This window comes from Bos taurus, chromosome 13, assembly GCF_002263795.3.
Source record: "Bos taurus isolate L1 Dominette 01449 registration number 42190680 breed Hereford chromosome 13, ARS-UCD2.0, whole genome shotgun sequence".
Lineage (NCBI taxonomy): Eukaryota > Metazoa > Chordata > Mammalia > Artiodactyla > Bovidae > Bos > Bos taurus.
In genome coordinates this window covers 13,277,528-13,300,782 of record NC_037340.1, presented here as the reverse complement: position 1 = coordinate 13,300,782, position 23,255 = coordinate 13,277,528, and the positions used below count along the sequence as shown (strand labels likewise).

The 23,255-nt window shown below is 40.8% G+C and overlaps 1 protein-coding gene and 1 long non-coding RNA gene across 3 annotated transcripts in view; one reads left to right on the top strand and one right to left on the bottom strand.

Annotated features, from left to right (window-relative positions):
- Positions 1-23,255, top strand: part of CELF2 (CUGBP Elav-like family member 2) — a 557,440-nt gene that overhangs the window by 124,408 nt on the left and 409,777 nt on the right. For both annotated transcript variants that reach the window (NM_001428342.1, NM_001428341.1), the window contains exon 2: positions 7,380-7,415. In NM_001428342.1, the coding sequence (NP_001415271.1) occupies positions 7,380-7,415 (36 nt within the window). The remainder of the gene's footprint in view (positions 1-7,379; positions 7,416-23,255) is intronic.
- LOC132346878 (uncharacterized) lies at positions 17,311-19,021 on the bottom strand. The gene is made up of 2 exons (XR_009496840.1): positions 18,595-19,021; positions 17,311-17,671 (listed from the first exon to the last, which is right to left on the bottom strand). It is a non-coding gene; the product is annotated as an uncharacterized lncRNA (long non-coding RNA).

Here is a 23,255-nt window from a genome sequence, read left to right as displayed (position 1 = left end):
CATTTGCTTTTTTGTTTTTTGTCTGTCTCCCGCTTCTAGATTGTACAGTTTCCAACAACGGGGCCATGTTTTGTGGTGGTTCTCTGTTCTGGCACAGAACCCAGAATAAATGAGTGGATGTAAAATATGTATACATCAGATCTGGTAGATACTGAGAGCAAGCAAGGCAGCAGAGTGACCACAAGCATAGAATGCCTCTGTCCATCACTAGCTGTTTGGCCTTGGGAAGCTATTTAACATTTTTCTGTCTCATTTTCCTCATCTCTATTGTAGTTGAATCATAGTTAACAACGTCATGAGGCTTTTAGATGAGTTAAGTGAGTGAACGCATGTAAATGGCCTAGAATAGTGGCTGGTATTAAATAAGAGCCCAGTGAATGTGAGTTATGCTGTGTGAGTGTGTGGTGTGTATATGTGTGTAGGTTTCACCATGTAAGAGTAATTGCTTGCATTTATACACAAACGCACACACAAGCCCACACACATTTTAATTATGGGAGTGAAAGTTGAGGAAGGATAAAGTGATAGAGAAGAAGGGCCAAAATAAAGAGATTATAAATTCAAAGAAATTATCAGAAAGAAAGAAGTTGGGATGAGTGGAAGGAGAAGTGTCTTTGACTTTATCAGAGAAGACACTTTAATCTCTAAGGTGTTGTAGATTTCCCAGACTCGAAGTTCACCATGTAGGAAAAAAACTGAACTGTTCTAAATTGATATATGAATTTGTAATGATGCCTTGAAGCTAATCTTTTTTATCTATGTATTATTTGGAAATAGATCCAGCTTTAAAGGCCCACTGTTTGCCCCAAGCACTGGATGACCAAAAAAAAAAAAAAAACAGACAAGGAAAAGAATAAAATCTAGTTTATTGTAATACTTTCACCCTTACCTCTTATGACCAGAACATTAAATCATTTACAGGGGCAGGCAATAAAAATAAAAGGTATTTTAACTTTTTTTTTTTTTTGGTCTTTGTACTTTTGGAAGAATCAGAGGTGCCAATGGAGAGAAACAGTCCAAGTCTTAAAAATATTTATCATGCTAGCACACAATTAACAGGGGGGTTCTCATGTCCTCTGTTTTATAGTTTGTCAGCTAATTTTGGAAACTGGCAAGCTGCACAGAAATAGATAGCTCTTGCTTCAACACGTCCTAAAAAAAGAACTGTTTGCATAGTTCAAGAATGGGATGGAATAGGGGAGGATGAGGAAGACCGCTATTTCAAACAGCTAAGAAGAGCTGGCATCACTCTGTGCGCCCTGGGAAATGTTCTACACATTTAAAATTAAAATCGTTTTTAAGAATTGCTAAGTAATCTACAAAAACTGTAAAATACACATGAGACACTTGTCTGCTTTTGCAAATACTTGTCTCTTCTAGTTTATTTTTTCCCCTCTTTGGTAAAATGGAATTTATAGCCCAACTTCAAATTTGCAGAAAGCTTTCCTGTCTGTTCACACTGATGATTGATCCAGCAACGCTAGATCAAAGGACAGCATTATTATTCCATTCTGGGACTCAGCAACCCCATGAGGCAGAAAGAATTGTCCAAGGATATCAACCTATCAGAAGTGAATACCCTCCATCATTTTGGTCTATTTCTTAGCCCCTAGGACAACTCTGTTTCTCGGAATATATGACTTCACTTTGTCATCTTTTTCATCGTTGTTTTCGTTCAGTTTTTAGCATTCCACTCTCTTCTTGAAATCAGATTATCTTGATCATGACAACTAAGGAAAGAAAATTAGTGCAATTAAATTCCAAATATTGCTATAACTAAAACGGACATTTTAGAAAATTAAGAGACTGGAATTACCTGCCAGCAGACAATATTTGATGGTTCTCTTGCATGCTTATTTATTGAGTGTCTGGTAGGTGCCAGGCACTGAGTATCCAAAACCTTGAACAAGAAGCGATCTTTGACTTAGAGGAGCTTTCACTAGTGGAAAACTCAAAACTATTCACCACTGAATACTTTACATAATGTCCTTTACTGGAGTGTAAACACTTGGAAAGAAGGATCAGGATTTATTTCCTCTTGGTGCCACTGAAAGCACCCAGCACAGTTTGTGCTGAACATAGCCTCAGTGCTCAGTGAATATGCTGGATGAATAAACATTAGTGATGAAGATGATTTATGCTTAGAAAGGAGTGTTATTAATGGACATTGTGATATGTATAAGTTTATTGAAAAAGCATCATTCTTATGGCATCTTATTTTCAAAAGGCTTAATTTTTTAGAGCAGTTTTAAGTTTATAGCAAAATTGAGGGGAAGATACAGAGATTTTTCTTATGCCCCCACCCCTACTCAGGCATAGCCCCCTCCAGCCCCCACCACAGTGGTGCGTTTGTCACAACTAATGGACCTACGTCGAAACCAGAGTCCATAGTTTGCATTAGGGTTCAGTCTTGTACATTCTATGGACTTGGACAAATGTGTGCTAACATGTGTCTACCATTATGGTGTCATAAGAGGAGCTTTACTGCCCTGAAATTTTTCCATATGGCATCTTCTTTAGGTTCTCTCAATTGGGTTATGAAGGAAAAGTGTATAAAAGATGCTTAGCATGTTATACTACGTTTATTTTCCTCAAGGGTTTCTTTACAAAAGATATAAATTCATGAAATGTGAATAATTCAGATGATTTGTTAGCAATAAAGAAAGAATAAAAGTGAACAAGTTATTATTTTAAAAGCTCTGGTGTTCTGATGATCTCAAAAAATGGCCATTGGTTGGTGAATCCTCGCCACATTCTGCCATCAGATACAGTGGTTCTTTCTATTTTTTTTTTTTTTTAAATCATGGAGCTACATGCTCCAGAGGAATCATCAGGTTTTGTCAGTAACATAAATTAAACTGTGTTCACCCATTCATTTATGTTCACCAAAAATTACATTTCTTATGAAATAACGTCTGTAATTCTAATGTGAGTACATGGCTATATAAACGATAAATTTCCCCCTGCTAGTACTAAGTGAGTGGAAAGCATAACTTTTTTCTAGCATTTGTCTTTTGCTATAAAGGCAAGGCAAACACCTGAGTCTGTGGATGTACTGAATGGAATTCTGCATTGTCTTTTGTGCGTAAATCACACCTATAATTCACCATCTAGGAATTTCTAGTTTACTTAAGAGGAATAAGAACTTGGAGAAACTTGTGACAACCATGCCTTTTTTCTCCACAGTATTTATAGTTGTCTTGTCCCTAGACCTAACTTACCATCAATTTTTCTTAAGCTTGTTGACTGGAAAAAAAAAAAAAAAAGTACAACCTAAAAGTTGAGAATTATGTTTCATTTGGCAGATGAAACTGAAGACTTAAGCCCAGGATGCAGCCTCTCAGATAGCTCTGAGGAACTGCTCCAAAGAGAAGCCAGGATATATCAGAGTTTTTGCAACAAAGACCAGGTAGTCAAAACATTGAAAGGTTCCTATTAAAGAAAACCAGATATCTCAAGCTAAGGAATTCAGTTCTTCTCAATGCTTGGAAAGATGCAAGAGTCTGGGCTCACTGAAATCATTCCTTTGACATGCACCTCAGCTCTGTGTGGCCAGTGTCCTTCCTTCCTCATCGTGAGTCTCCTCTGAGCATGCTGACGGAGGTGACTGCAGCAGCTGCCTGCTGGATGGTAGGCATCCTGTTTGTTTCCTAAGTTCGGTCAGAGCAGCTGTAATGTGGTGGCTTGATGGCTGCAGCATCCTTTGCTAAGTGATAGGGAAGGCAGCATTTTTTCATTGATAAGCTGCTTGTCATTTTTAATCTTTCCAGAGAACCCAACTCAGTTTTCCTAGAAACAAGAACTTTTCAGTACCTGTACGTGTTTGTGTGTGCTCAGTTACTCTGTCATGTCTGATTCTTTGCAGCCCCATGGACTGTATCCCGCCAGGCTCCGCTATCCAAGAATACTACAGTGGGAGTGCCATTTCCCACTCCAGGGGATCTTCCTGACGTAGGGATCGAACCCATGGTCTCTTGCGCCTCCTGCATTGGCAGACAGATTCTTTACCACTGCACCAGCTAGGAAGCCCTTACATCATGTTTGGTTAGAGATTAAAATGAGTCCCACTAACACAGACAGGTGGGGAACAAACACAGTGTACTCTTGGTAAGCGTGCAAACTTATGTGATGGTGCAAAGTGAAACAGGCCCTCCTGAGAGGGCTCAGGCACCATGTTCTTCCAAGAGAATGGAGATTGTTGGTTAATCCAGGAGGGTTTTGAAACAGGTCAGCTGCAGATTTGAATTCTGCTGCTGTGTTGCAGTGGTTCCCCACTGAGGGCAGTTTTCCCCCCAGGGGACATTTAAAGACGTTTTGATGGTCACAGTATGGGAGGGGGGATACCATGGGCATCCAGTGGCTAGGGGCCAGGGATGTTGCTGAACATCTGCAAAGCACAGGACAGTCCCTCACAAGGATCATTTGGCCCGAGATGTCGTGATAGTGCCCAGATGGAGAAGTACCGCTACTGTGGTTTAAATGGATTTATGGTAATATAGATCCAATGTAGTTATATTAGATACCACGGGAACTTCCTGGAGAAGGAAATGACAACCTGCTCAAGTATTTTTGCTGAGAAATCCCATGGGCAGAGGAGCCTGGCAGGCTACATGACAGTCCTTGGGGTCGCAAAGAGTTGGACACTACTGAGTGAGCGAGCACACACGGGGGGACTTGTTATATTAAAACACGTATAGTCTTCGAGCAAAAAAAGGAAAGGGAATTGTACCTTCACCCTGGGGTGCTGCTGTTACTATGATCAAGTTCTAAATATAAAATTAACCCTCAAGGTCAACAAGTAGGTCAGAAAAGTTCATTAATTCCTTCCTTACAAATCGAATAAGCATTGACTGAGTGTACATATATTTTGGACTCGAGTAATGAAATGATAAATAAAAAAATAGAATTTAAAAGATACTTCTGTTGTGATACCATGTTATAAAGGAAGACTGAGGAAGGGGTGCTTCTTAGCTGGGGGAGGGGGTGGTTGGTGTCCACAATTCCAGATTCTGTTTTGAAGGAAAATGTTCTTAGGCAGGCATGAAATTCTTAAATGAGATGAATACATGTGAGGCCTTCAACAATGTAGTGGACAAGGCTCTCAACTGCGGTTTTGTTGAAGGAGTGGAGCATTCTCTCAAAAGCCAACTTCTAGAGCAATGAAGGCCAAAGCTTTAATAGTATGTGGTTATTTGGGGAAGAGCATTTCTATAGGAGCTGAAATTATAATCACTTATATTTTTAAAGCAGCATGGCTCTGTGGGAACCAGCCTGTCCCTAGAGTGCCTGGGTGCTGTCACAGACAATAGGTGGGAAGGAGTTCTAGAAACTAGGAGGAAGCCCTCTGTTTGGATTAAAATGAGTATATAAAGACAATGCAAGTTTCAAGGTGAGATTCTTAACCCAGGATTGACATATTGGCTTTCTGAGGTCCATGAAGCATTATAATTTTACACCACGTTTTGTGTATATGGGCATGTCATGTGTATATCATTATTTTGTCCTGCATAAGGTGTTTGTATCTTTTCTAAATTTATGCTTAATTGGAGGATAATTGCTTTACAGTGTTGTGTTGGTTTCTGCCACACATCAACACGAATCAGCCAGAGGTATACACTTGTCCCCCCACCTTGAACCTCCCTCTCACCTCCCACCGCAGGTGTTTATATCTTTAATGAGACTCTCTTTTCTTTTCTATTATAGGGTATTACAAGATATTGAGTATAGTTGCCTGTGCTAGACAGTAGGACCTTGTTGTTTTTCTGTTTTATGCAGAGTAGTATGTACCTGCTAATCCCAAACTCCCAATCTATCACCCTTCAGCCCTGTCCCCTTTGGTAATCATAAGTTTTTCTATGTCTCTGAGTTTGTTTCTGTTTTGGAGATAAGTTCACTTGTGTCGTATTTTAGATTCCATTTATGAGTGACGTCATACAGTATTTGTCTTTCTCTGTCCAATTTACCCACTTAGTAGGATAATCTCTGGTTGCGTCCATGTTGCTGAAAATGACATAATTTCACTCTTTTTATGGCTGAGTCATACTCTTGCCTGGAAAATCCCATGGATGGAGGAGCCTGGTAGGCGGCAGTCCATGGGGTCGCTAAGAGTCGGGCACGACTGAGCGACTTCACTTTCACTTTTCACTTTCATGCATTGGAGGAGGAAATGGCAACCCACTCCAGTGTTCTTGCCTGGAGAATCCCATGGACAGAGGAGCCTAGTGGGCTGCCGTCTATGGGGTCGCACAGAATCTGACACGACTGAAGCGACTTAGCAGCAGCAGCAGCATTCCATTGCATTTGTATATACTATCTCTTCGTATGAGAGTCTTAAAGGGATTATATGACATGGAGAAGATTATGCACCACTGTTCTAAGAATTATACTTTGCATCCCTCTGTCTCAAGTTAAGCCCACTTCTGCTTTTAGAATATCTCAGCAGTAAGCCTCCATCTCCTCCATCTCCTTGCACCCATTTCTTCCAAGAACACATCTGTAGTCAAAAGATAAGATGTGTAATTGGAACAGGTTAGCTCTGAAATGTATCTCTGGTCGTTCTTACTCACGTGCTACAGAACTTCCATCAGTGACTTGTCATTTCTGCCATGTTAATTGTCATAGCATCTGTGATTAACCCTTTGACCTGGTAGGACATTGTAACAAAGAAATGAAAACAGTGGTGGTGGTGGTTTAGTGGCTAAGTCGGGTCTGACTGTTGTGATCGCGTGGACCATAGCCTGTCAGGCTCCTCTGTCCATGGGATTCTCCAGCCAAGGGTACTGGAGTGCGTAGCTGTTTCCTTCTCCAGGGGATCTTCCCAACCCAAGGATTGAAGCTGGGTCTCATGCATTGTAGGCAGATTCTTTACCACTGAGCTACCCAGTAATTTGCTGCTAAAAGAGTTGGATTCTGTGCTGGACATGTTACTTCATAAACCTAAGGTGACAGGGACCAGTACAAAGACACACCCTCAAAGAAATTTGTTCCTAAATGATTCTCGGAAAGAGAAACAGGTGTTTTGTTCAAATGGAAAACATCCAAAACTTGGTTTGGGATTCTTTTCCCACTTATTTTCCTTCCATATGTTGTACATTTTAAAGTTGAATGTTTTAAAATCAGTTAAGCTCAACCACCAGAAAGCAGAGGCAGATATTTTGCATGCGTGTAGAATTTCCTTGGAAAGTAACCATTGAAACACTTAGGGGAATTAATCAGAAATGTGATGTGTTGATTTTAAGTTTCTAAACAACTGCAAATACAGTAACTTCTGCACCCATATGATACTGGAATGCCTTGGCACATTAGATTATGGCTTTATTAAACACATATTTATAATTTGTCAAAATAGGCTAATCATGCTTATCTTCTTTTTCTTCCAGAGAGACAACCACAGAATTAGCTGGAAGTCTACCAAGGTGAGCAGTGAGCTTTGTTTATTTCTGTACGTGAGTTCTGATACACCCCCCTGACAGAAGAGCTGTAGCAGAATGAAGCAGAGGTATTCTTCATTTTCTCTTCCTCATGTTAGATTTTAAGACCTCTGCTTCACCATGTAAACGCCAAAAACTGGGTATAAGTGATGTAACCAAGAGGTAGTGAACGTGGTGTCCATACGTGACTTAGAGAAGTCATTCTCGTCCCATGAAAGTTATGTCACGTACAGGGGTCCATCGGACCTATCTTCTCCACAGACATCATAAACATGCTACTTCCTGTGTTATATTCATGGGTACTGACAATCTAAAGACATACTGAATTGTTTGTTTGTTTTTTTTTCCATGATATCCATTAGTGGTATGGGCTTCAAGGATTGTAGATTTGTGAAAATTTTGAGCTTCCCCTAAAGAACTTGCATCATGGTTTTGTCGATAGCATAAATGCATTTGTAATTCACATTTGAATAACTAGTTACTATCTCACCTGGGAAAGCAATCAGTATATAAATTGATTGATGTCTTTAATGTATTTTGGATATGTCACTATATGACAGAAGACATGATTAACAGAGTGCCAATTATAGGCAGCTAGCCATCAGAAATGATTACCACTATCTGTTAGAAGAAAGAAGGAGAGAAAGAAAGGAGGCAGGAACGTTCTAAGAGAGATTTTCTGGGCATCGCACAGAACACCTAGCATCGTGCCTGCGTCCTTGAAGCTGCTTGGTGTCCTTCGGTGAATGAACGAATACGGCATGGAGTTTTGCCTGGAAAGTGTTGGAGAGGGAAATGTAGAGACTCTCAAGAAGGATAGAAGAGCTTACAGAATGTGATGATGCACAACACTAGGGAGTCGGGGGAGGTCTGAACCGTCGCCATCTGTTCCAGGACATAAGCTCATGTGGTTGCTTTTTTTTTTAACATACAGAAAATCTTTGCTTATAGGATCATAACTAATATGGCCAGAAAACTGTTTTCTGTGATCCAAATATTTAAATTACTGTATGTCTTAATTTTTGGGGCTACCATCTCAAGGCTAGCTTGCAGGATTAAAAGCGTTTGTGTGTTCTGGTGCGGGTATCTCCACCGGGTGCGTTTGTCCTGTGCTTTCAGTCTGGAAAGAGTCCCGTGTGAAGACCCGGCATCTCGTCATTTTCTGGGAGACAGAGAGTTGTGTATCTACTCGTGTTTGTGGTGCAGAAGTTAATCCCCAAATAATGGAATGAAGGGTGACTTTTAAACTTTTCTAGAATGGCTAAGGGGTGGGCCACCCCTGTATTGTCAGTTAAGACCCGTGCAGAACTGTAATCATGAAGATAAAAATTATTCAGATGTCTGCAAAATCTGGTGCACACCCTGAATTTAATTAAGTAGCATCCTGTTGTGAATATCAAGTGCCATTTCCCACAGTCACCGAGAATGATCTTTGGTTGTTGCTGGCTTATTACTGGAAGGAGTCTGCTCACTTCTTGAGTTTTGTGGGAGGTATTTTAGTAATGAGCCTACTTATTGTTTCTTTCCATGAATTTTTGTTACTTCAATACTGCATCGTGTTGAGAATAAACACCACCAATCCCATTCTAACTGCAGCATGCAGTCATTGTATGGTGGTAAGGGCGTGAGAAATAATATGTCAGTTATTTCTCAATTCTTCTAATGTAGCCCTGGGCATTCTTTTGACTCTCTCTGGGGACAGTTTAGGACATTATCCACTGACAATTATTTCCCTTCACATTAACACAAAATAATGTGACTATTTGATGATGAAAACTTCTCTTGGCGTCCACTCTTCCAGCTGCTAACGTTTGTCTGTTTGTACCATCTTATGGAATTCAATCAGGTGTTCAACTCTCAGCCTTTTTTAGCCATTTTTTTCAAATTTCTTCAGCTTGTCATTGGGATAGTGCAAATGAGCCCTGGAAAACCTTAGTGCATTTAGAACAAGACACCTGTCGTTACTCTGTTTGTCGGCTAATGATTAGTGGAACATGACACTTTGGAGGTTTTATCCTTCTAGTCATAAAAGTGTGCTTATGTGGTGACATCTGGGAAAAATGGAAAATTGTAATTCAGGCAACTGCCACCTTGTGATATGTAGCTGGAAGGAAAGACAGTGGCGTTTCATAGCAGGTTTATGTTTTGGCTTACCTTGGCTTTGACTATCTTCAAACTTTCGGAAAGACCGTTTACAAATATTGCACAAAGATGAGATATTTCAACTTTAATTGCTTTACACAGCTGGCCACTGATTGATACTATTCTGTGAAATGTGCAAATCATATAGCAGTGGATCCTCTCTTGGCTGTTAAAAATGGGTTGAGGTTGAGCTGAGGTATATGCACAAGGTACTTGGACAGACACCTGGGTTTCTTTCATCACTAATGATAACCTAAATGTGTTTTTGGAATTCTTACCATTGCTGAAATTAAAGCCTAGTTATAATATGTCGCCAGAAAAAATTGGACTATATGGGCAACATGCACTAAGCATTGTAATCATATTATAAATATTAAAACCAATGTTCTTGTCAGGATTAAAACAAATATTTAAACTGGCTACGTGTTCTACTTATGCTATCCTCTTAATCTTGAAGTGTTCTGGAAAAGGAATGTATGAGTCCATTTCCTGAGCTGTGAAAAGGATCGTTTCTAATCTTATATAAGACTTCATGCTTTTATTTTGCTGTAGCGAAGATCAATTAAGCAATTGGAACAATTGTTTTTCTCCACTGCAAGCATGTCTTTCAAGATCTTTTTTAATGGTGCAAGGTGTTTAGTTTAGGTAGATGCATTTTAATTAAATCATGGTAAAACCCCAGTTGTTCAGGCGGAATGGAGATACTAACTTAGTTATGATAAACTGGGATTTTAGTATAAAGGATGCCTATACAGAGGGATAACTTTATTATGGATAGCAGAGTGAAGGTGTCAATAAAGTGTTTATTAACAGAGGTTTTACTCTGATCTTGCAATATTAGTGGCTGTTTTTGGAAAAGAGAGAGCTTTTTAATTCCTTAAACATAATCTGCTGTTTCTCAACATAAACTAAACAGAATAGAAAATAAAGCTATTTAATAGACCTTAATAGGAGCATTGTAAAGATGCCAGTAGAGATTCATGAGCAGTTTTTAAAGCTCAACACCCAGAAGTCAGGATGCTCTTTGAAAAGCATGAAGGATTGGTAAATGAAGCTTACAATAATTAAATACATAAATAAGATACTATTTTTTAATGGATTTTAGCAGAAGCCAATGGAGGCAGGGGCCAAAGGTTAAAGTTATAAAAGACACACAGTCTTTTTCTTCTATTTTACTTATTTGTTTAATATTTATCGATTTATTTGTCTGCAGCAGGCCTTAGTTGAGGCGCATGGGCTCCTTGATCTTCACTGCAGCATACGGGATCTCTTAGTTGCAGCATGTGAGATCTGTTCCCTGGCCAGGGATCAAACCTAGGCCCCCTGCTCTGGGAGCACAGAGTCTTAGCCATTGGATCACCAGGGAAGTCCCCTTTTCTTCTACTTTAATCCTGTAACTTAATCTTTTTTCAGTTCTTTCTCAGAGGAGGTTAGGAAATATAAGCATTCAGTGGAAGCAATTTTTTTTTTAGCCTTTTAACACCCAAGGCTAAGAACATCAGTATATACCATCAGATTATCATTTGAGCTTCTCTACCAAGAAGTTAGAACTTGGTTGGTGTGACTATCAGAGAGAAAAGTCATGGCATGGCAGTTTGACTTATGAAATTGTGATCTTCAGTTATAGGTCTTTGTTATCTGAAATTTGAACTCAGCAGATTTCGTATAGTGAAAGGGCAAGGCTGAACTCTGATTGGCCAGATATCTCAGTCATGGGTGTCCCTGATCAGGTAGCAGCGAAGGGAAAAGGTGGCGACAAAGAGAATTAAGGAAATATCTGGCGGCTCAGCTCACCATGTATGCACCATGGGTTTTCAGTTAGACGTTCATTCCCCTGTGGGGGCTTTGGTAGGTAAGAAAAGCTCACATTTCTCATAGTCCTCAATTAAGTTGCTGTCTTCTGAAAGACCTTTAGCAATTAGAAGATAAGAATGTTGGTGACACGAGAAGCAAAGGCAGCAAAAAAAAAGTAGACAAAAGCGGGTCTACGTCTTACTGAGGAGCTTCTGCAAAGCAAAGGACACCATCAACAAAATGAAAAACAAACTGTAGAATGAGAGAAAACAATTGCAGATTATGTCTTCTAAGGTTTAGTATCCAAAACATGTAAAGAACTCACACAACTCAATAGCAAAAAAATTCAACAGTCTGATTTTAAAAATGAGCAGAGGACCTGAATAGACATTTTTCCCTAGAAGACATACAGAGGGCCAACACAGGTACATGAAAAGATGGTCAACATCACAAATCATCCGGGAAATGCAAATCGAAACCACAATGAGCTATCACCTCACCCTGGTTAGAATGCCTTTCATCAAAAGACAAGATAACAAGCATTGGTGAGGATGTGAAGGAAGGGATTCTCATGCGCTGTTGATGGGAATGTAAATTGGTGCAGCTACTATGGAAAATAGTATGGAGAATCCTCAAAAAATTAAAAATAGAACCACCACATAATCCGGTATTACTGCTTCTGAGTATCCAAAGGAAAGGAAAACAGAATTTCAAAAAGATATCTGCACTCCCATGTTCATTGCAGCAGTGTTCACAGCAGCCAAGACATGGAAGCAACCTACGTGCCTATCAGTAGATGAATGGATAAAGAAGTCCTAGTATTTACATTCACTGGAATATGATTTGACCATGAGAAAGTAGGGATTCTGCCATTTGTGACAGCGTGGGTAGACTTTGAGGGCATTATGCTAAGTGAAATAAGCCAGACAGACAAAGACAAATACTGCATGATATCACTTATGTGATAAAGATAAAGACAAATACTGCATGATATCACTTATGTGATAAAGATGTGGAATCTTTTAAAAAGTCACAATAAAAAAATTAAAAAGTCAAACACATAGAAAGTAGAAAACTGGTTGCCAGGACCTGGTGGGGACAGGGTTAAGGAAATATGGGGGGAAAATGCTACTAGTTCCAAACCAATCTCATACTAATTAATCTAGAGCTGATGAATATTTCTTATTTTCCTTATTATCCCTAAGAAAGAACAGTTTTCCCAGCTTCCTGGGACCCAGGTCTGTTGCAATTTGATATTTACAACATCCACCATTCATTAATTAATTCAACAAAGGTGCATTAACACTACTTCTATGCAAAGAATGGTTATAGGCTCTGTGGTGGAGAACAAACTGATCACTGTCTCTTCTCCTAAGTAATGTAGTCTAGGATAGCAGGTAGAGATAATCACGGTGCTGGGTGGAAAGTGTTTAATGCCATAAGAAAGGTAGAAAGACATGTCAGCAAGCAAAAGGTACCAGGGAATTTCAGAAATGAGATGGGCCACCTCTAATTGGAAGAAGCAAGGACAGCCTTGTGAGTCAACCTTCTGAGCAAGGCTTGGACAGATGGCTCAGGTCTGACCATATGGCGGTGCAGGGGGCTGTTTCCCCCACACAGAGGGAACATCATCACCCAGAGGAGGTGTGCAGGGGCTGTGCAGGGAACAGGAAGTGGTGCCATCTTGTTGGAGGGAGTGCAGAGACAAGAAGAGGCACTTGGAGATCACCTGATGTGAAGGGTTTAGACCCCAGTCTGAGGAGCTGTTCTTCTCTTTGATTATTATTCATCCAAGAAGAGTTCTAAACTGTTGTTTAAGAAGAGTCATCTGGGCAAATTGACAGAATGGGTTTGGGGAAAGAAAAAAAAAGTTGGCTATTCTCCACAGGGGACCCCACGGGACTCCCAGACCTTACAATCCCTCTCTGAGTCACTGTTCAGCTAACAATAGAAAATAAGCCCTCTGGTTTAAGTGATTATCTTCCAAACCTTACACTACCCAGTTTCCTGCTTATAGCACCCACCATTATACTGCACACTGACTCTGTGGCCACAGTTGCAGTTGGTAAGAAGTATTCTTTTTCCTTGCCCCAACCCCCACCTCCTTATCTTTTACAGTGCATCCCACCCCCACCCCCATAGCCTATGACTAAATTTTTTCCTGCTTGAATCTTTCTCTTATAATATTTTTATTATCGATCCCAGGTTGAAGCCATTTAATAAAAAGCATTGTAGCTATATCAGGGTAGAAAATGCAGATTGAGTTTGTAGCTATAGTTCAAGAAATCTGAGAAAACCCATAGTTAACATGGTGCCCTTATGTATTCTCTCTTTTTCCTCTGCCATTCTCAGCATCTCTTGCGTCTGATGTGCCTAATGTTCACAATGTGACTGCCACAGCTCCAGCCATCACATGGAGACATGATCATATCCAGTGAAGGGCATTTTTTATCATGTGTTCTATTTTAGGGAAGACTTTCTTGCCTGTGTCTGAGTTCTTAGGGAGGGGAAATTGGGTTTCTGGTATTTGCAGCCTTTATATTAGGAGACATATTCTGCCATTAAGAAGAAAAGAAGTCAAGGTAGGGGGAAATGGCTTTACATACTTAGGAAGTGGTATCTGCCACAAGAACTCTTTTTCTTACTCAGTCCTCAGCCTATTCCAGCTGGGTTTCTAACCCTTTCATTCCACTGTCCTGGCCTGATCAAGGTCAACAGCACCCTCCGTCCAGCAAAGTCCAGTGGCCATTTATCTGTTTTCTCATTTGGTCCCTCAGCTGCACACAAAGTAGGGCCTCCATTTTTCATGAAACGAAAACCTTCTGAGTTTCCGGGACAACAGTCTTTCCCAGGTTTCTCCCTCTCTCACTGGCTCGTCTTTCCCAGTCTGCCTGCCTGTTCTTCCTCCTCTGCTGGACTCTGCGTGCTGAGCTTCCCAGGACCTCCCTTGTCCATTTCTCTCTTCATTCATAGAGAGGATGTAGAGAGAGAGGTCATCAAGTTCATCTTAAGAAGGATAGTTCCTGTTTTCATATCTCCAGCCTCAGTTTCTACCTTGAGTTTCAAATCTGAATACCCAGTCATCAGTTTAACATCTCTTCTTGGATATATAATCTTGAAGTTGATGTGATTGAAAAGAACTCCGTTTTAAAGCATTTATTTATTTGGCTGTGTCCGGCCCTCGTTGGAGCTCTGGCTCTTTGTTGCAGCACGGCGCTTCTCTCTAGCTGTGGCACACAGGCTCAGTACTTATGGTACATGGCCTTAGTAGCCCATTCCCCGACCAGAGATCGAATATGTATCAGCTGCCTTGCAAGGTGGATTCTTAACCACTGGACCACCAAGGAAGTCCCTCAAAAAGAACTTTTAAATCTACCCCCAACCACCTTAACTTCAGGCACCCAGCTGTTTAAAGGAGAATCCTTGAGTCATTTATATTGCCTTTCTTTTTCTCACACTTAATAGACCATCCATCAGCCAAGTCTATTGACTCAGTCTCAAATTTCATCTATAATTTGGCCACTTTCTCCATCTTTTTCTAAGCCGTCGTAGACTCCCACTTGTACTGTAAAAATGGCCCCTAACTGGTCTTCCATTTCCTCTTTTGCAAATCATTCTTCACATGGCAGCCGAAGAGATCTTTGAAAAGTCATCAATCAAACCACACTGCTTTTGGCTTCAAAGTGAGCAAGTTTGCTCTTGCTGGGAATAAAGTCCACACAGCGTGCCTTGGCATCCGGGAAGCTCCGTGGGCTGCCTCTGCGAGCTCATTGCCTCCTGCTCGCCCTCTCCTCCCTTTCCTGTGTTGCTGACCCACTGGCCTGTCTTCCCTCTTACTTCTGCAGAGATCCTGCTTCTGACCACTCTAAGAAGTCCCGTCTGTAGCGAAGTTACTGTCACGTTGCCATATTATGTCACCCGCAGAGTAGCTGTCATTATGTGTACATTTATTTGTCCATTTACCCATTGTCTGTTCCCCTCCCTTCACCCCCCAGAACAGAATCTCCTTTGGCTTTCTTGCTTATTCCTCCGTTCACAGGACTCCCAACAGAGATGGCAGCCAGTCGATGTTTGTTGAATGACCGTGTGAGCCCCCATTTTAGAGAGAAGAAAATTGAGGATCTGTCTCTCTGTCTTCATTTCTTTTCTCTGTCTACTTGAAAGTCTCTTATCATCTCCCTGTTCTTTTTCTCCTTCCCCAACCTATCCCTTACACATCCCCTATACAGGGTGGCCAATTACAGCCCACAGACCAAATCCAGCCTGTTTCCTGTTTTTATAAATAAGTTTTTATTGGGACACAGCCAAACCCATCTATTTACATATTGCCAATGTCTGGTTTCATGCTATCAAGTCAGAGCTGAGTGGTTGTGGCAAAGACTGTATGACCCAATAAGCCAAAAACATCCATTATTTAGTTTTATAGAAAAAGTGGACCAACCCATGCTCCAGACGCATCTTAGATGCATTTCTGCTCTGAAGTCGTCTCTATCTGGAAGGGTTCCGTGCCTCTCCTGTAGTTTCTAAGGGCCCGAGTGCTAACTCCTATGCTGGCATCCGTATCATTGATAATAGAGTTCAGTAGAGGACTTTTAGATCTCCACTAATTAGGAAATGCATTACTACTACTAAGTCGCTTCAGTCGTGTCCGACTCTGTGCGACCCCACAGACGGCAGCCCACCAAGCTTTGCTGTCCCTCGGATTCTCCAGGCAAGAACACTGGAGTGGGTTGCCATTTCCTTCTCCAAGGAAATGCATTGAGATCCCACTATTATTCATTGTTTTTCCTCAATGTCTAACAGTGCCTGGAACATAGTAAACCCTTAATTAATATTTACATAAATCTTTGAGTGAATAGATGTTTGAATGAATGAATAAAAGTTTGAATTGGGAAGTATCCTGGTCTGGTGGTGCTTTTATCACAAAATATCAGAGCCTGGGTGACTTAAACTTACCTATTTCTCACAGTTCTGGAAACTGGGAGGTCCAAGACCAAGGCGCTGGCAGATTCAGCATCTGAGTGAGAACCAGCTTCCTGGTCTAGTGTCTGCTGCCATCTTTCTGTACCCTCCCCAGGTTGGGGTGGGGGAGCTGGGAAAGAAGGGGAGAAAGAAGAAGAGCCATCTCACTGGTCTCTTCTGATCCCCACCCTAATGACCTTAGCTAAACCCGATCACCTCCTAACCCCATCACACTGGGCTTTAGGATTTCAACATATGAATTTTGCGGGCTTCCCTGGTGGCTCAATGGTAAAGAACCTGCCTGCCAATGCAGGAGACTCGAGTTTGATCCCTGGATCAAGAGGATCCTCTGGAGAAGGAAATAGCAACCTGCTCTAGTATTCTTGCCTGGAAATCCCATGGGCAGAAGAACCTGGCAGGCTACAGTCCATGGGGTCACAAAGACACAACTTTGTGACTAAACAACAACATACGAATTTGGGGGTGGGGGGACACATTCAGCTCCTAAGAGGAAGGGAGGGAGGAAGCATTGGAGAAACTTCACAGACTACCAGTCTTAGACCAGATATATGATTTCTGTGTTCGGTCACCCTTCTCACTCTGCTCTTGCCAACCAGAAAAATTCATCTTGTTGGCTGGAAACTTATAAACTTAAATTTGACTGTTACCAGGCTGCTCAGAGCTGTTGCTGTTGAGTCTGTTAGCACAGAGGTTAAGAGACTGGGCTTTGGGCTCAGACACGCTTTAATCTTGTGTTTGTACTTTTTTTAAATTTAAATTTATTTATTTTAATTGGACGCTAATTACAATGTTATATTGGTTTTGCCATACATCAACATGAATCCGCCATGGGTGTACATGTGTTCCCCATCCTGAACCCCCCTCCCGCCTCCCTCCCTGTACCATCCCTCTGGGTCACCAGCCAGTGCACCAGCCCCAAGCATACTATATCCTACGTCTTAATCACGTGACCTTGAATGAGTGAGTTAATATCTCTGTCTCAGTTTTTATTTGAAAATTTGGAAAAATTATGCTACCCATCTCATAGTGTCACTGAGAAAAGATAATCTGTATAGAGTATTTAGCCTGGCACCCAGGGAGTAATCAGTAGATGGTAGTTTTTAAAGTGGTGGATTCAGAGGTAGCTTAATGCTCATTATTTGGGTTGTGCTTCTATCGAGACAAGATACCTTGTTGCCTTACAAGAAGCACTCTGGTGAAGTGGTTCAGCACATATACTCTGGAGACAAACTTCAACATATGTTCAAATCCCTGTTCGGCTCCTTACTTGCTCCGTGATCTTGGGTACGTTTCTTCACCTCTCTGTGCCTCGTTTTCTTTATCTGTAAATTGGAAGTCATTATAGGAACAGTTGTTCAGAGAATGAAATAGGTGATAGGTGATAGGTGTAAAGTGCTCAAAATAATGCCTACTTTACTTTATTGTAAGGAAGTTAGAGTTGCATGCTAGTTGAAACTTGTGACGGGGAATGAAGCAATGTTAAGCCATAGGCCACAGAAACCTCTCGTTCAGATATTAATTATTCTGTGGCTAGATCTTTTGCCTTGCTATGTATGATTATTGATCTAAAATAAAATGCTCCAATTATTAAATATAAAATTCCCTTGACCTTGCTATGACACATGAAAATACCAGTTGCCCAAAGAAAGTACATATGCACATATCGCCTATCTATCTTGGGCAGCTCTACCAGGAATATGGTTTTCATTGATTCTCCAGATAACCTAAATCAAAACATTTCTTTATGGATGTGTATAAGAGTCCATAGTGACTGAATTAAATTACACTTGTTTTATAATATAGTGTTCTGATGTGTAACAGACTATCAAAGGAACCATCTTTACAAAGAAAACTTTAGAATATTGTTAAGTTACTCACTGCATGACCTATTTAAACTGCTCAGATTCTTCTTGTAGACTGCATAATTAAATTTTAAATGGAACATGATAAAGAAATTATACTGGCGATCTCCAGAGATTTCGATACCCTATTTGGCTCTTTATAAAAGTGTAGCAAAGGCATACTTTAAAATTTAATAAAGGCCTGCCCTAATTTTTTTTTCCCTTTTAGATTTTCTTTATCTGTTCAGGCATCCAAAGATGTGTTATATTATCCACAAGTGTTACCTGAAATAAACGATCAAAATAAAAATTCTTAAAAGCACATTTATCCCAATTTGAGAATTCCATTACTTGCGCGTGAGAGCTTTTGTGGAGCCGTTGAACTCCTTGAAGATAAAACCTACCATTTCCTGAATTTGTCACCATGGAGAATTGGGGCTTTATTCATTCTGTTTGTGGAAGCGTTCATATCTTCAGCGCTTCTAGAGCAAAGGGGTAGAAAATGGATTCCAGGGAAGATGTGATTTTGCAATTAGAACTCCTTCTTTGCTATGGATAAGTTGCCCTTCTTGAAGGAGTTGACGGAAACACACACACACACACAGCCTGTTGGAAGAAGGGTTAATGCAGAGGACAGGAGAATTCTAGGACTGAGCCTCCTAAGAGTTATTGGAGCCTCTTGGGCCAAGAATTCTGTTTCATCACCTTCCATTGTTCGTTTTCTTTTGTACTTAAAGGGATGCTGCCAAGATAAAACTATGTTAAATACATTTTCCTCATATTTGCCTGATACTGCTTTGTCATATAAAACATATTAGAAGAAAAGCTTCTCAGCCTTCCCTGAAGGATTTCAGATTTGCTGTCCACTGAGCTTTGACAAAACATGGAAGCGTTTCTCTTCCCGTGCAGGATTGGTTTGTTTTTTATTATACCTTCTCAAACATTTGCCTCCGTCAGTGTTTGGAGTGTTCAAGCTACCAAGATCATATAAATTAACAAAACTCATTTATACATACACACTGTTAAACCTTAGAAAGCTTTCTTTTCAGATTAGGTTTTGTAAATGTTTCTATTATGTATTTCCCTTTGCCTTCTTTCTGGCAAATATACAGATTTCCTATTGGGCTCAAACCACTCAAGCATCCAATTCTGGTTTCATTTTTCAAATAAGCTATATTAAACTCACATGCCACTATATAAAACCAAACGGAGGCAGTGACACAGGCCAACAGAGAAAATAAATTCACCATTTAGCCTGACTGTTCATCCTTAACCCTCTGCCTGTCACACTTTGGGTGGGGGAGGAAGGACGGAACTTCAAGGAGAGATGCTGAGCTACATAAAGGATGCTAAAGAGGAGTTCGTATCCAGAGCAGGATTATCCAGTGAGGAAGTGGAAATTCTGCTTCACCACCACAATATGACATTTGAGACCATCTCCTGGTCAGACTCAGGCTTCCCAAGTGGTACAGTGGTAAAGAATCCACCTGCCAGTGCAGGAGACACCGGAGACAGGGTTCAGTCCCTGGGTCAGGAAGATCCTCTGGAGGAGGAAATGGCAAAACCCACTCCAGTATTCTTGCTCTGGAAATCCCATGGACAGAGGAGCCTGGCAGGCAATAGTCCATTGGGTTGCCAAGAGTCAGACACAACTACATGACTGGGAACACACACACAGACGCAGACGCAGACACACACACACCCACACACACCCACACACACACGGCCAATTCAGACCTATGGCACTCGGGTGAGTATCTCCAAAGGTGACACTTAGTCACCTGTAACTCATTATAATGCACCAGGTTCCCCCTGAGCTCCTTGATGCAAATTGGGCTTTCAGTGAAATAGATTTCAATGAATAGCTCACAATTTAAACATGTATGTAAGGAATAATGAAGATGCTTATGGACATAATAAACAATGAAACTTTAAGATTCATCTGTTGACATTTAACAAGATTGTTATTACTAGTTGCATCACCAAGCACCCATGTGAGCAAGGAAATTCATGAGATCCTATGGAGGTGCAGGGTATGATGAACCCTGCTTTTAAGAACCAAACTATCTAAAAGTGGAAATCTGGTTCATAGTAGGAGAAATGATGCTCTTCACTAACTCTCCGTGCTTAGGACAAAGTCTGTCCAATGATGAGATGAAAGCATTTCTATTGAATACATTAAGTATCATTTAAATTGAGCAAGTATTTAAGTTCAGAGGAGAAAGAGAACAGTTTTCAGTAAGGTGATTAGAAAAATCTCACCATGGAGGATGTAGATCTTCTAGGAAAAGACACAGCAGCAACAAGGCAAAGAGTGAGAAATATGGAGTTCCGAAAGGGGGATTGCAGCCAGCTGGTTTCAACCAGATGTTTTGTTGAGAGAATAATGAAATATGAGTTGAGAGGTGTAGGTAGAAGTGACTTGCACTCTTTAAAGGGATGAGAGAGTTTTCATTTTGTTTGGCTTTGTTTTCAGTGGGCCATTGGAGGCGTTCGAGTTGGATGAATATGGGATTCAAAAAGTGTGTGAGCAAGGTGACTGATGGTGTCCTACAAAATATATTATTCTGGCAAGAGCAGCACAAACCATAAACTCCAAGAGGACTAGGACTAAGTTCCATTTTGTTCATCTCTTTTATCCTCAGCACCTAGAACAGTGCCTACAGGCCACAGTAGGTGCTCATATATCTGCCAAATGAGTTAATGGTAAATGGAGATGAGGGTTTTTCCAAATAGTTCAAATGAGGATAATAAATGCATGAACTAGACTGATCTTGTAGAAAGGGAAAAAAGCAATGACTGATTACAGATAATATTGGAAAACACAAATCAGTATTGCTTGCTGAAACTCAGGCAGTAGAGAAAAAGTTTCCACTTTGGGCATATCATTGGTGTCATCCACCAAACCCAGTGAGGGAGGTCTGGAGAGGGCTTGTTGGGAGATGTGAAGCTAGAAAGAGGATTGCTTTATAAGTTTCCCCGGTGGCTTTAGCGGTAAAGAACCCATCTGCCAATGCAGGAGACGTAAGAGATGCAGTCTCGATCCCTGGGTCAGGAAGATACCCTAGAATAGGAAATGACAACCCACTCCATTGTTCTTGCCTGGAGAACCCCACGGACAGAGGAGCTTGGCGGGCTACAGTCCACGGGATTGCAAAGAGTTGGACATGACCGAAGCAACTTAGCACACACACACACACACACACACACACACGCACACACACACGAATTTGAGATAAAGGCCAGATATTTTGATGAACATTTCTGGTGGAGGGTGAGGGACACTTGTGGATTTGGAACTGCAGATTTGAGCATTAAGTAATAAAGCATCTTGGGGATTGCTTGCATGAAAATTTAGTTGAAGTCATCTTGTGCACACATGGGTTTTGTGATTCCCTGTCAGAGTGACATCCTTTGCCAAATTAAGCAAGATGCAAATTTGATACTGAGTCCATGAGGACAAATGATGTTGAAGCAGAGATAAGCGTAATACTCATGTGGTTTTTAGTTCATTCTGCCAATTTCTCAAGAGAATGAATAAAGGAAGTTCTCTAGGGTGACTTAATAGACTGTGCCCTCCCCTTAAATGCCCACCTCAAGTTGCCATCTTGGTTCTGACACTCACTGTGAGAACTTGGTACCTGGCACTCCTGGAGGGGTTGAGTTGGCAGCTGAATCCTCTATGCTGCCTGCTTCCATTTGGCCTTTCTCATCTTGGCCTGGTGCTTCTGGGCTAATTCCATCACGTCTGGAGTTTCATCTTCTCTGGGTTCATGCCTGAAGCTCTGGCAGTTGACTGTGTTCAGTTGAGAAAGTCCTATCCAAGTTCAAGTTCCAAGATGCAAGAGTCTCTTTAATACTAGGGGGAATGGAAACCCAAGTTCAATGCCACATTTTATCCATTCATTTTGTAACCCGGTTGCAGCATTGCCGAAATGTTACAAATTAAAATATTTTCTATAAAGGAGCCAGGATTCATTTAGGAAGGCTTTGGGACAACTTGAAGAATTACCGTTAAGGGAAAATAGGTCATAAAAACCACCTGGGAGCTGGTTCCCCAGATCAGCCCAGGGGTTGTTGAATCTTGTAGATTTTAAATTTTGCTTATGAATGTGTATGGCCATTCAAGCATCCTACAGAGATGCCTGTGAGGGTGAAAAAGTTGTTTCTGTTTTGAGCTCAAGTGAAGGACAATAGTACTTTAGAAAATTGGGAAATGAAACTCTGTGAAAGGAACTAAAGACAGAGTGAGATGAAGTCAGAGCAATTGTGAATTCTCAACCCCGAGAACACAAAGATTTCTTATGTATTCTTCTCTCTTCCTGTTCCAAGCTCTCAGTGGATCCCCTCCCTTCTCTAATGTATATGTGCATTGTTGTTGACTTTTGTGAAGTAGAAAGCAGCAATAAGATCTTTAGAATGAACAAAGGTCAAGAAATGGTTCCTCTCACTCAAGCATAGACAGATTCAGTTTTCAAAAAAAATTTTTTTAATAAATAGATGTTTTTCCTTAAAAAGGAAGAAATGGTTACTCTCAGTGCAGCAGTAATCAAATTTCAACATAAAATTTGTTCAAGATCACAAAGCAATCTGCATAAGAATTGTGCAAATATTCTTATGTGAATATTCTCCCCACCACCACCACCTGGCCTGTTATTTTTCCTAAGTCCAGTGGGAGGACTTTTGAGTTAGATGGAACTTATCTTGCATCACTTCCTGGTTTTATAGATGAATAAGCTGAGTATCAGAAAATCAGAAGCCAGTTTTAGTGACCACACTCTTTGTGCTTGCTGGACAAGTCGATATTTGCATGGTGTGGATGGAGTCTGTGTTCATTTCAGGGTCTGTTCTTGGAGTCATAGACCTGGAAACCTGTTATCTACTTTCTGAGATCTTTTTCCTCTCAGTTTTCTTCTGTCTGCCTTCCCTACCTTCCCCTGGGGACAAAATCTTCATTTTCAGTATTTTCACGAAAGCCTTGTTTCAACTAAATGAAAACCAGGTATAGAGATTTGGTTGATGTTGAGTATATCATAGTGTACAGTAATGCTTCAGAGGGGACATC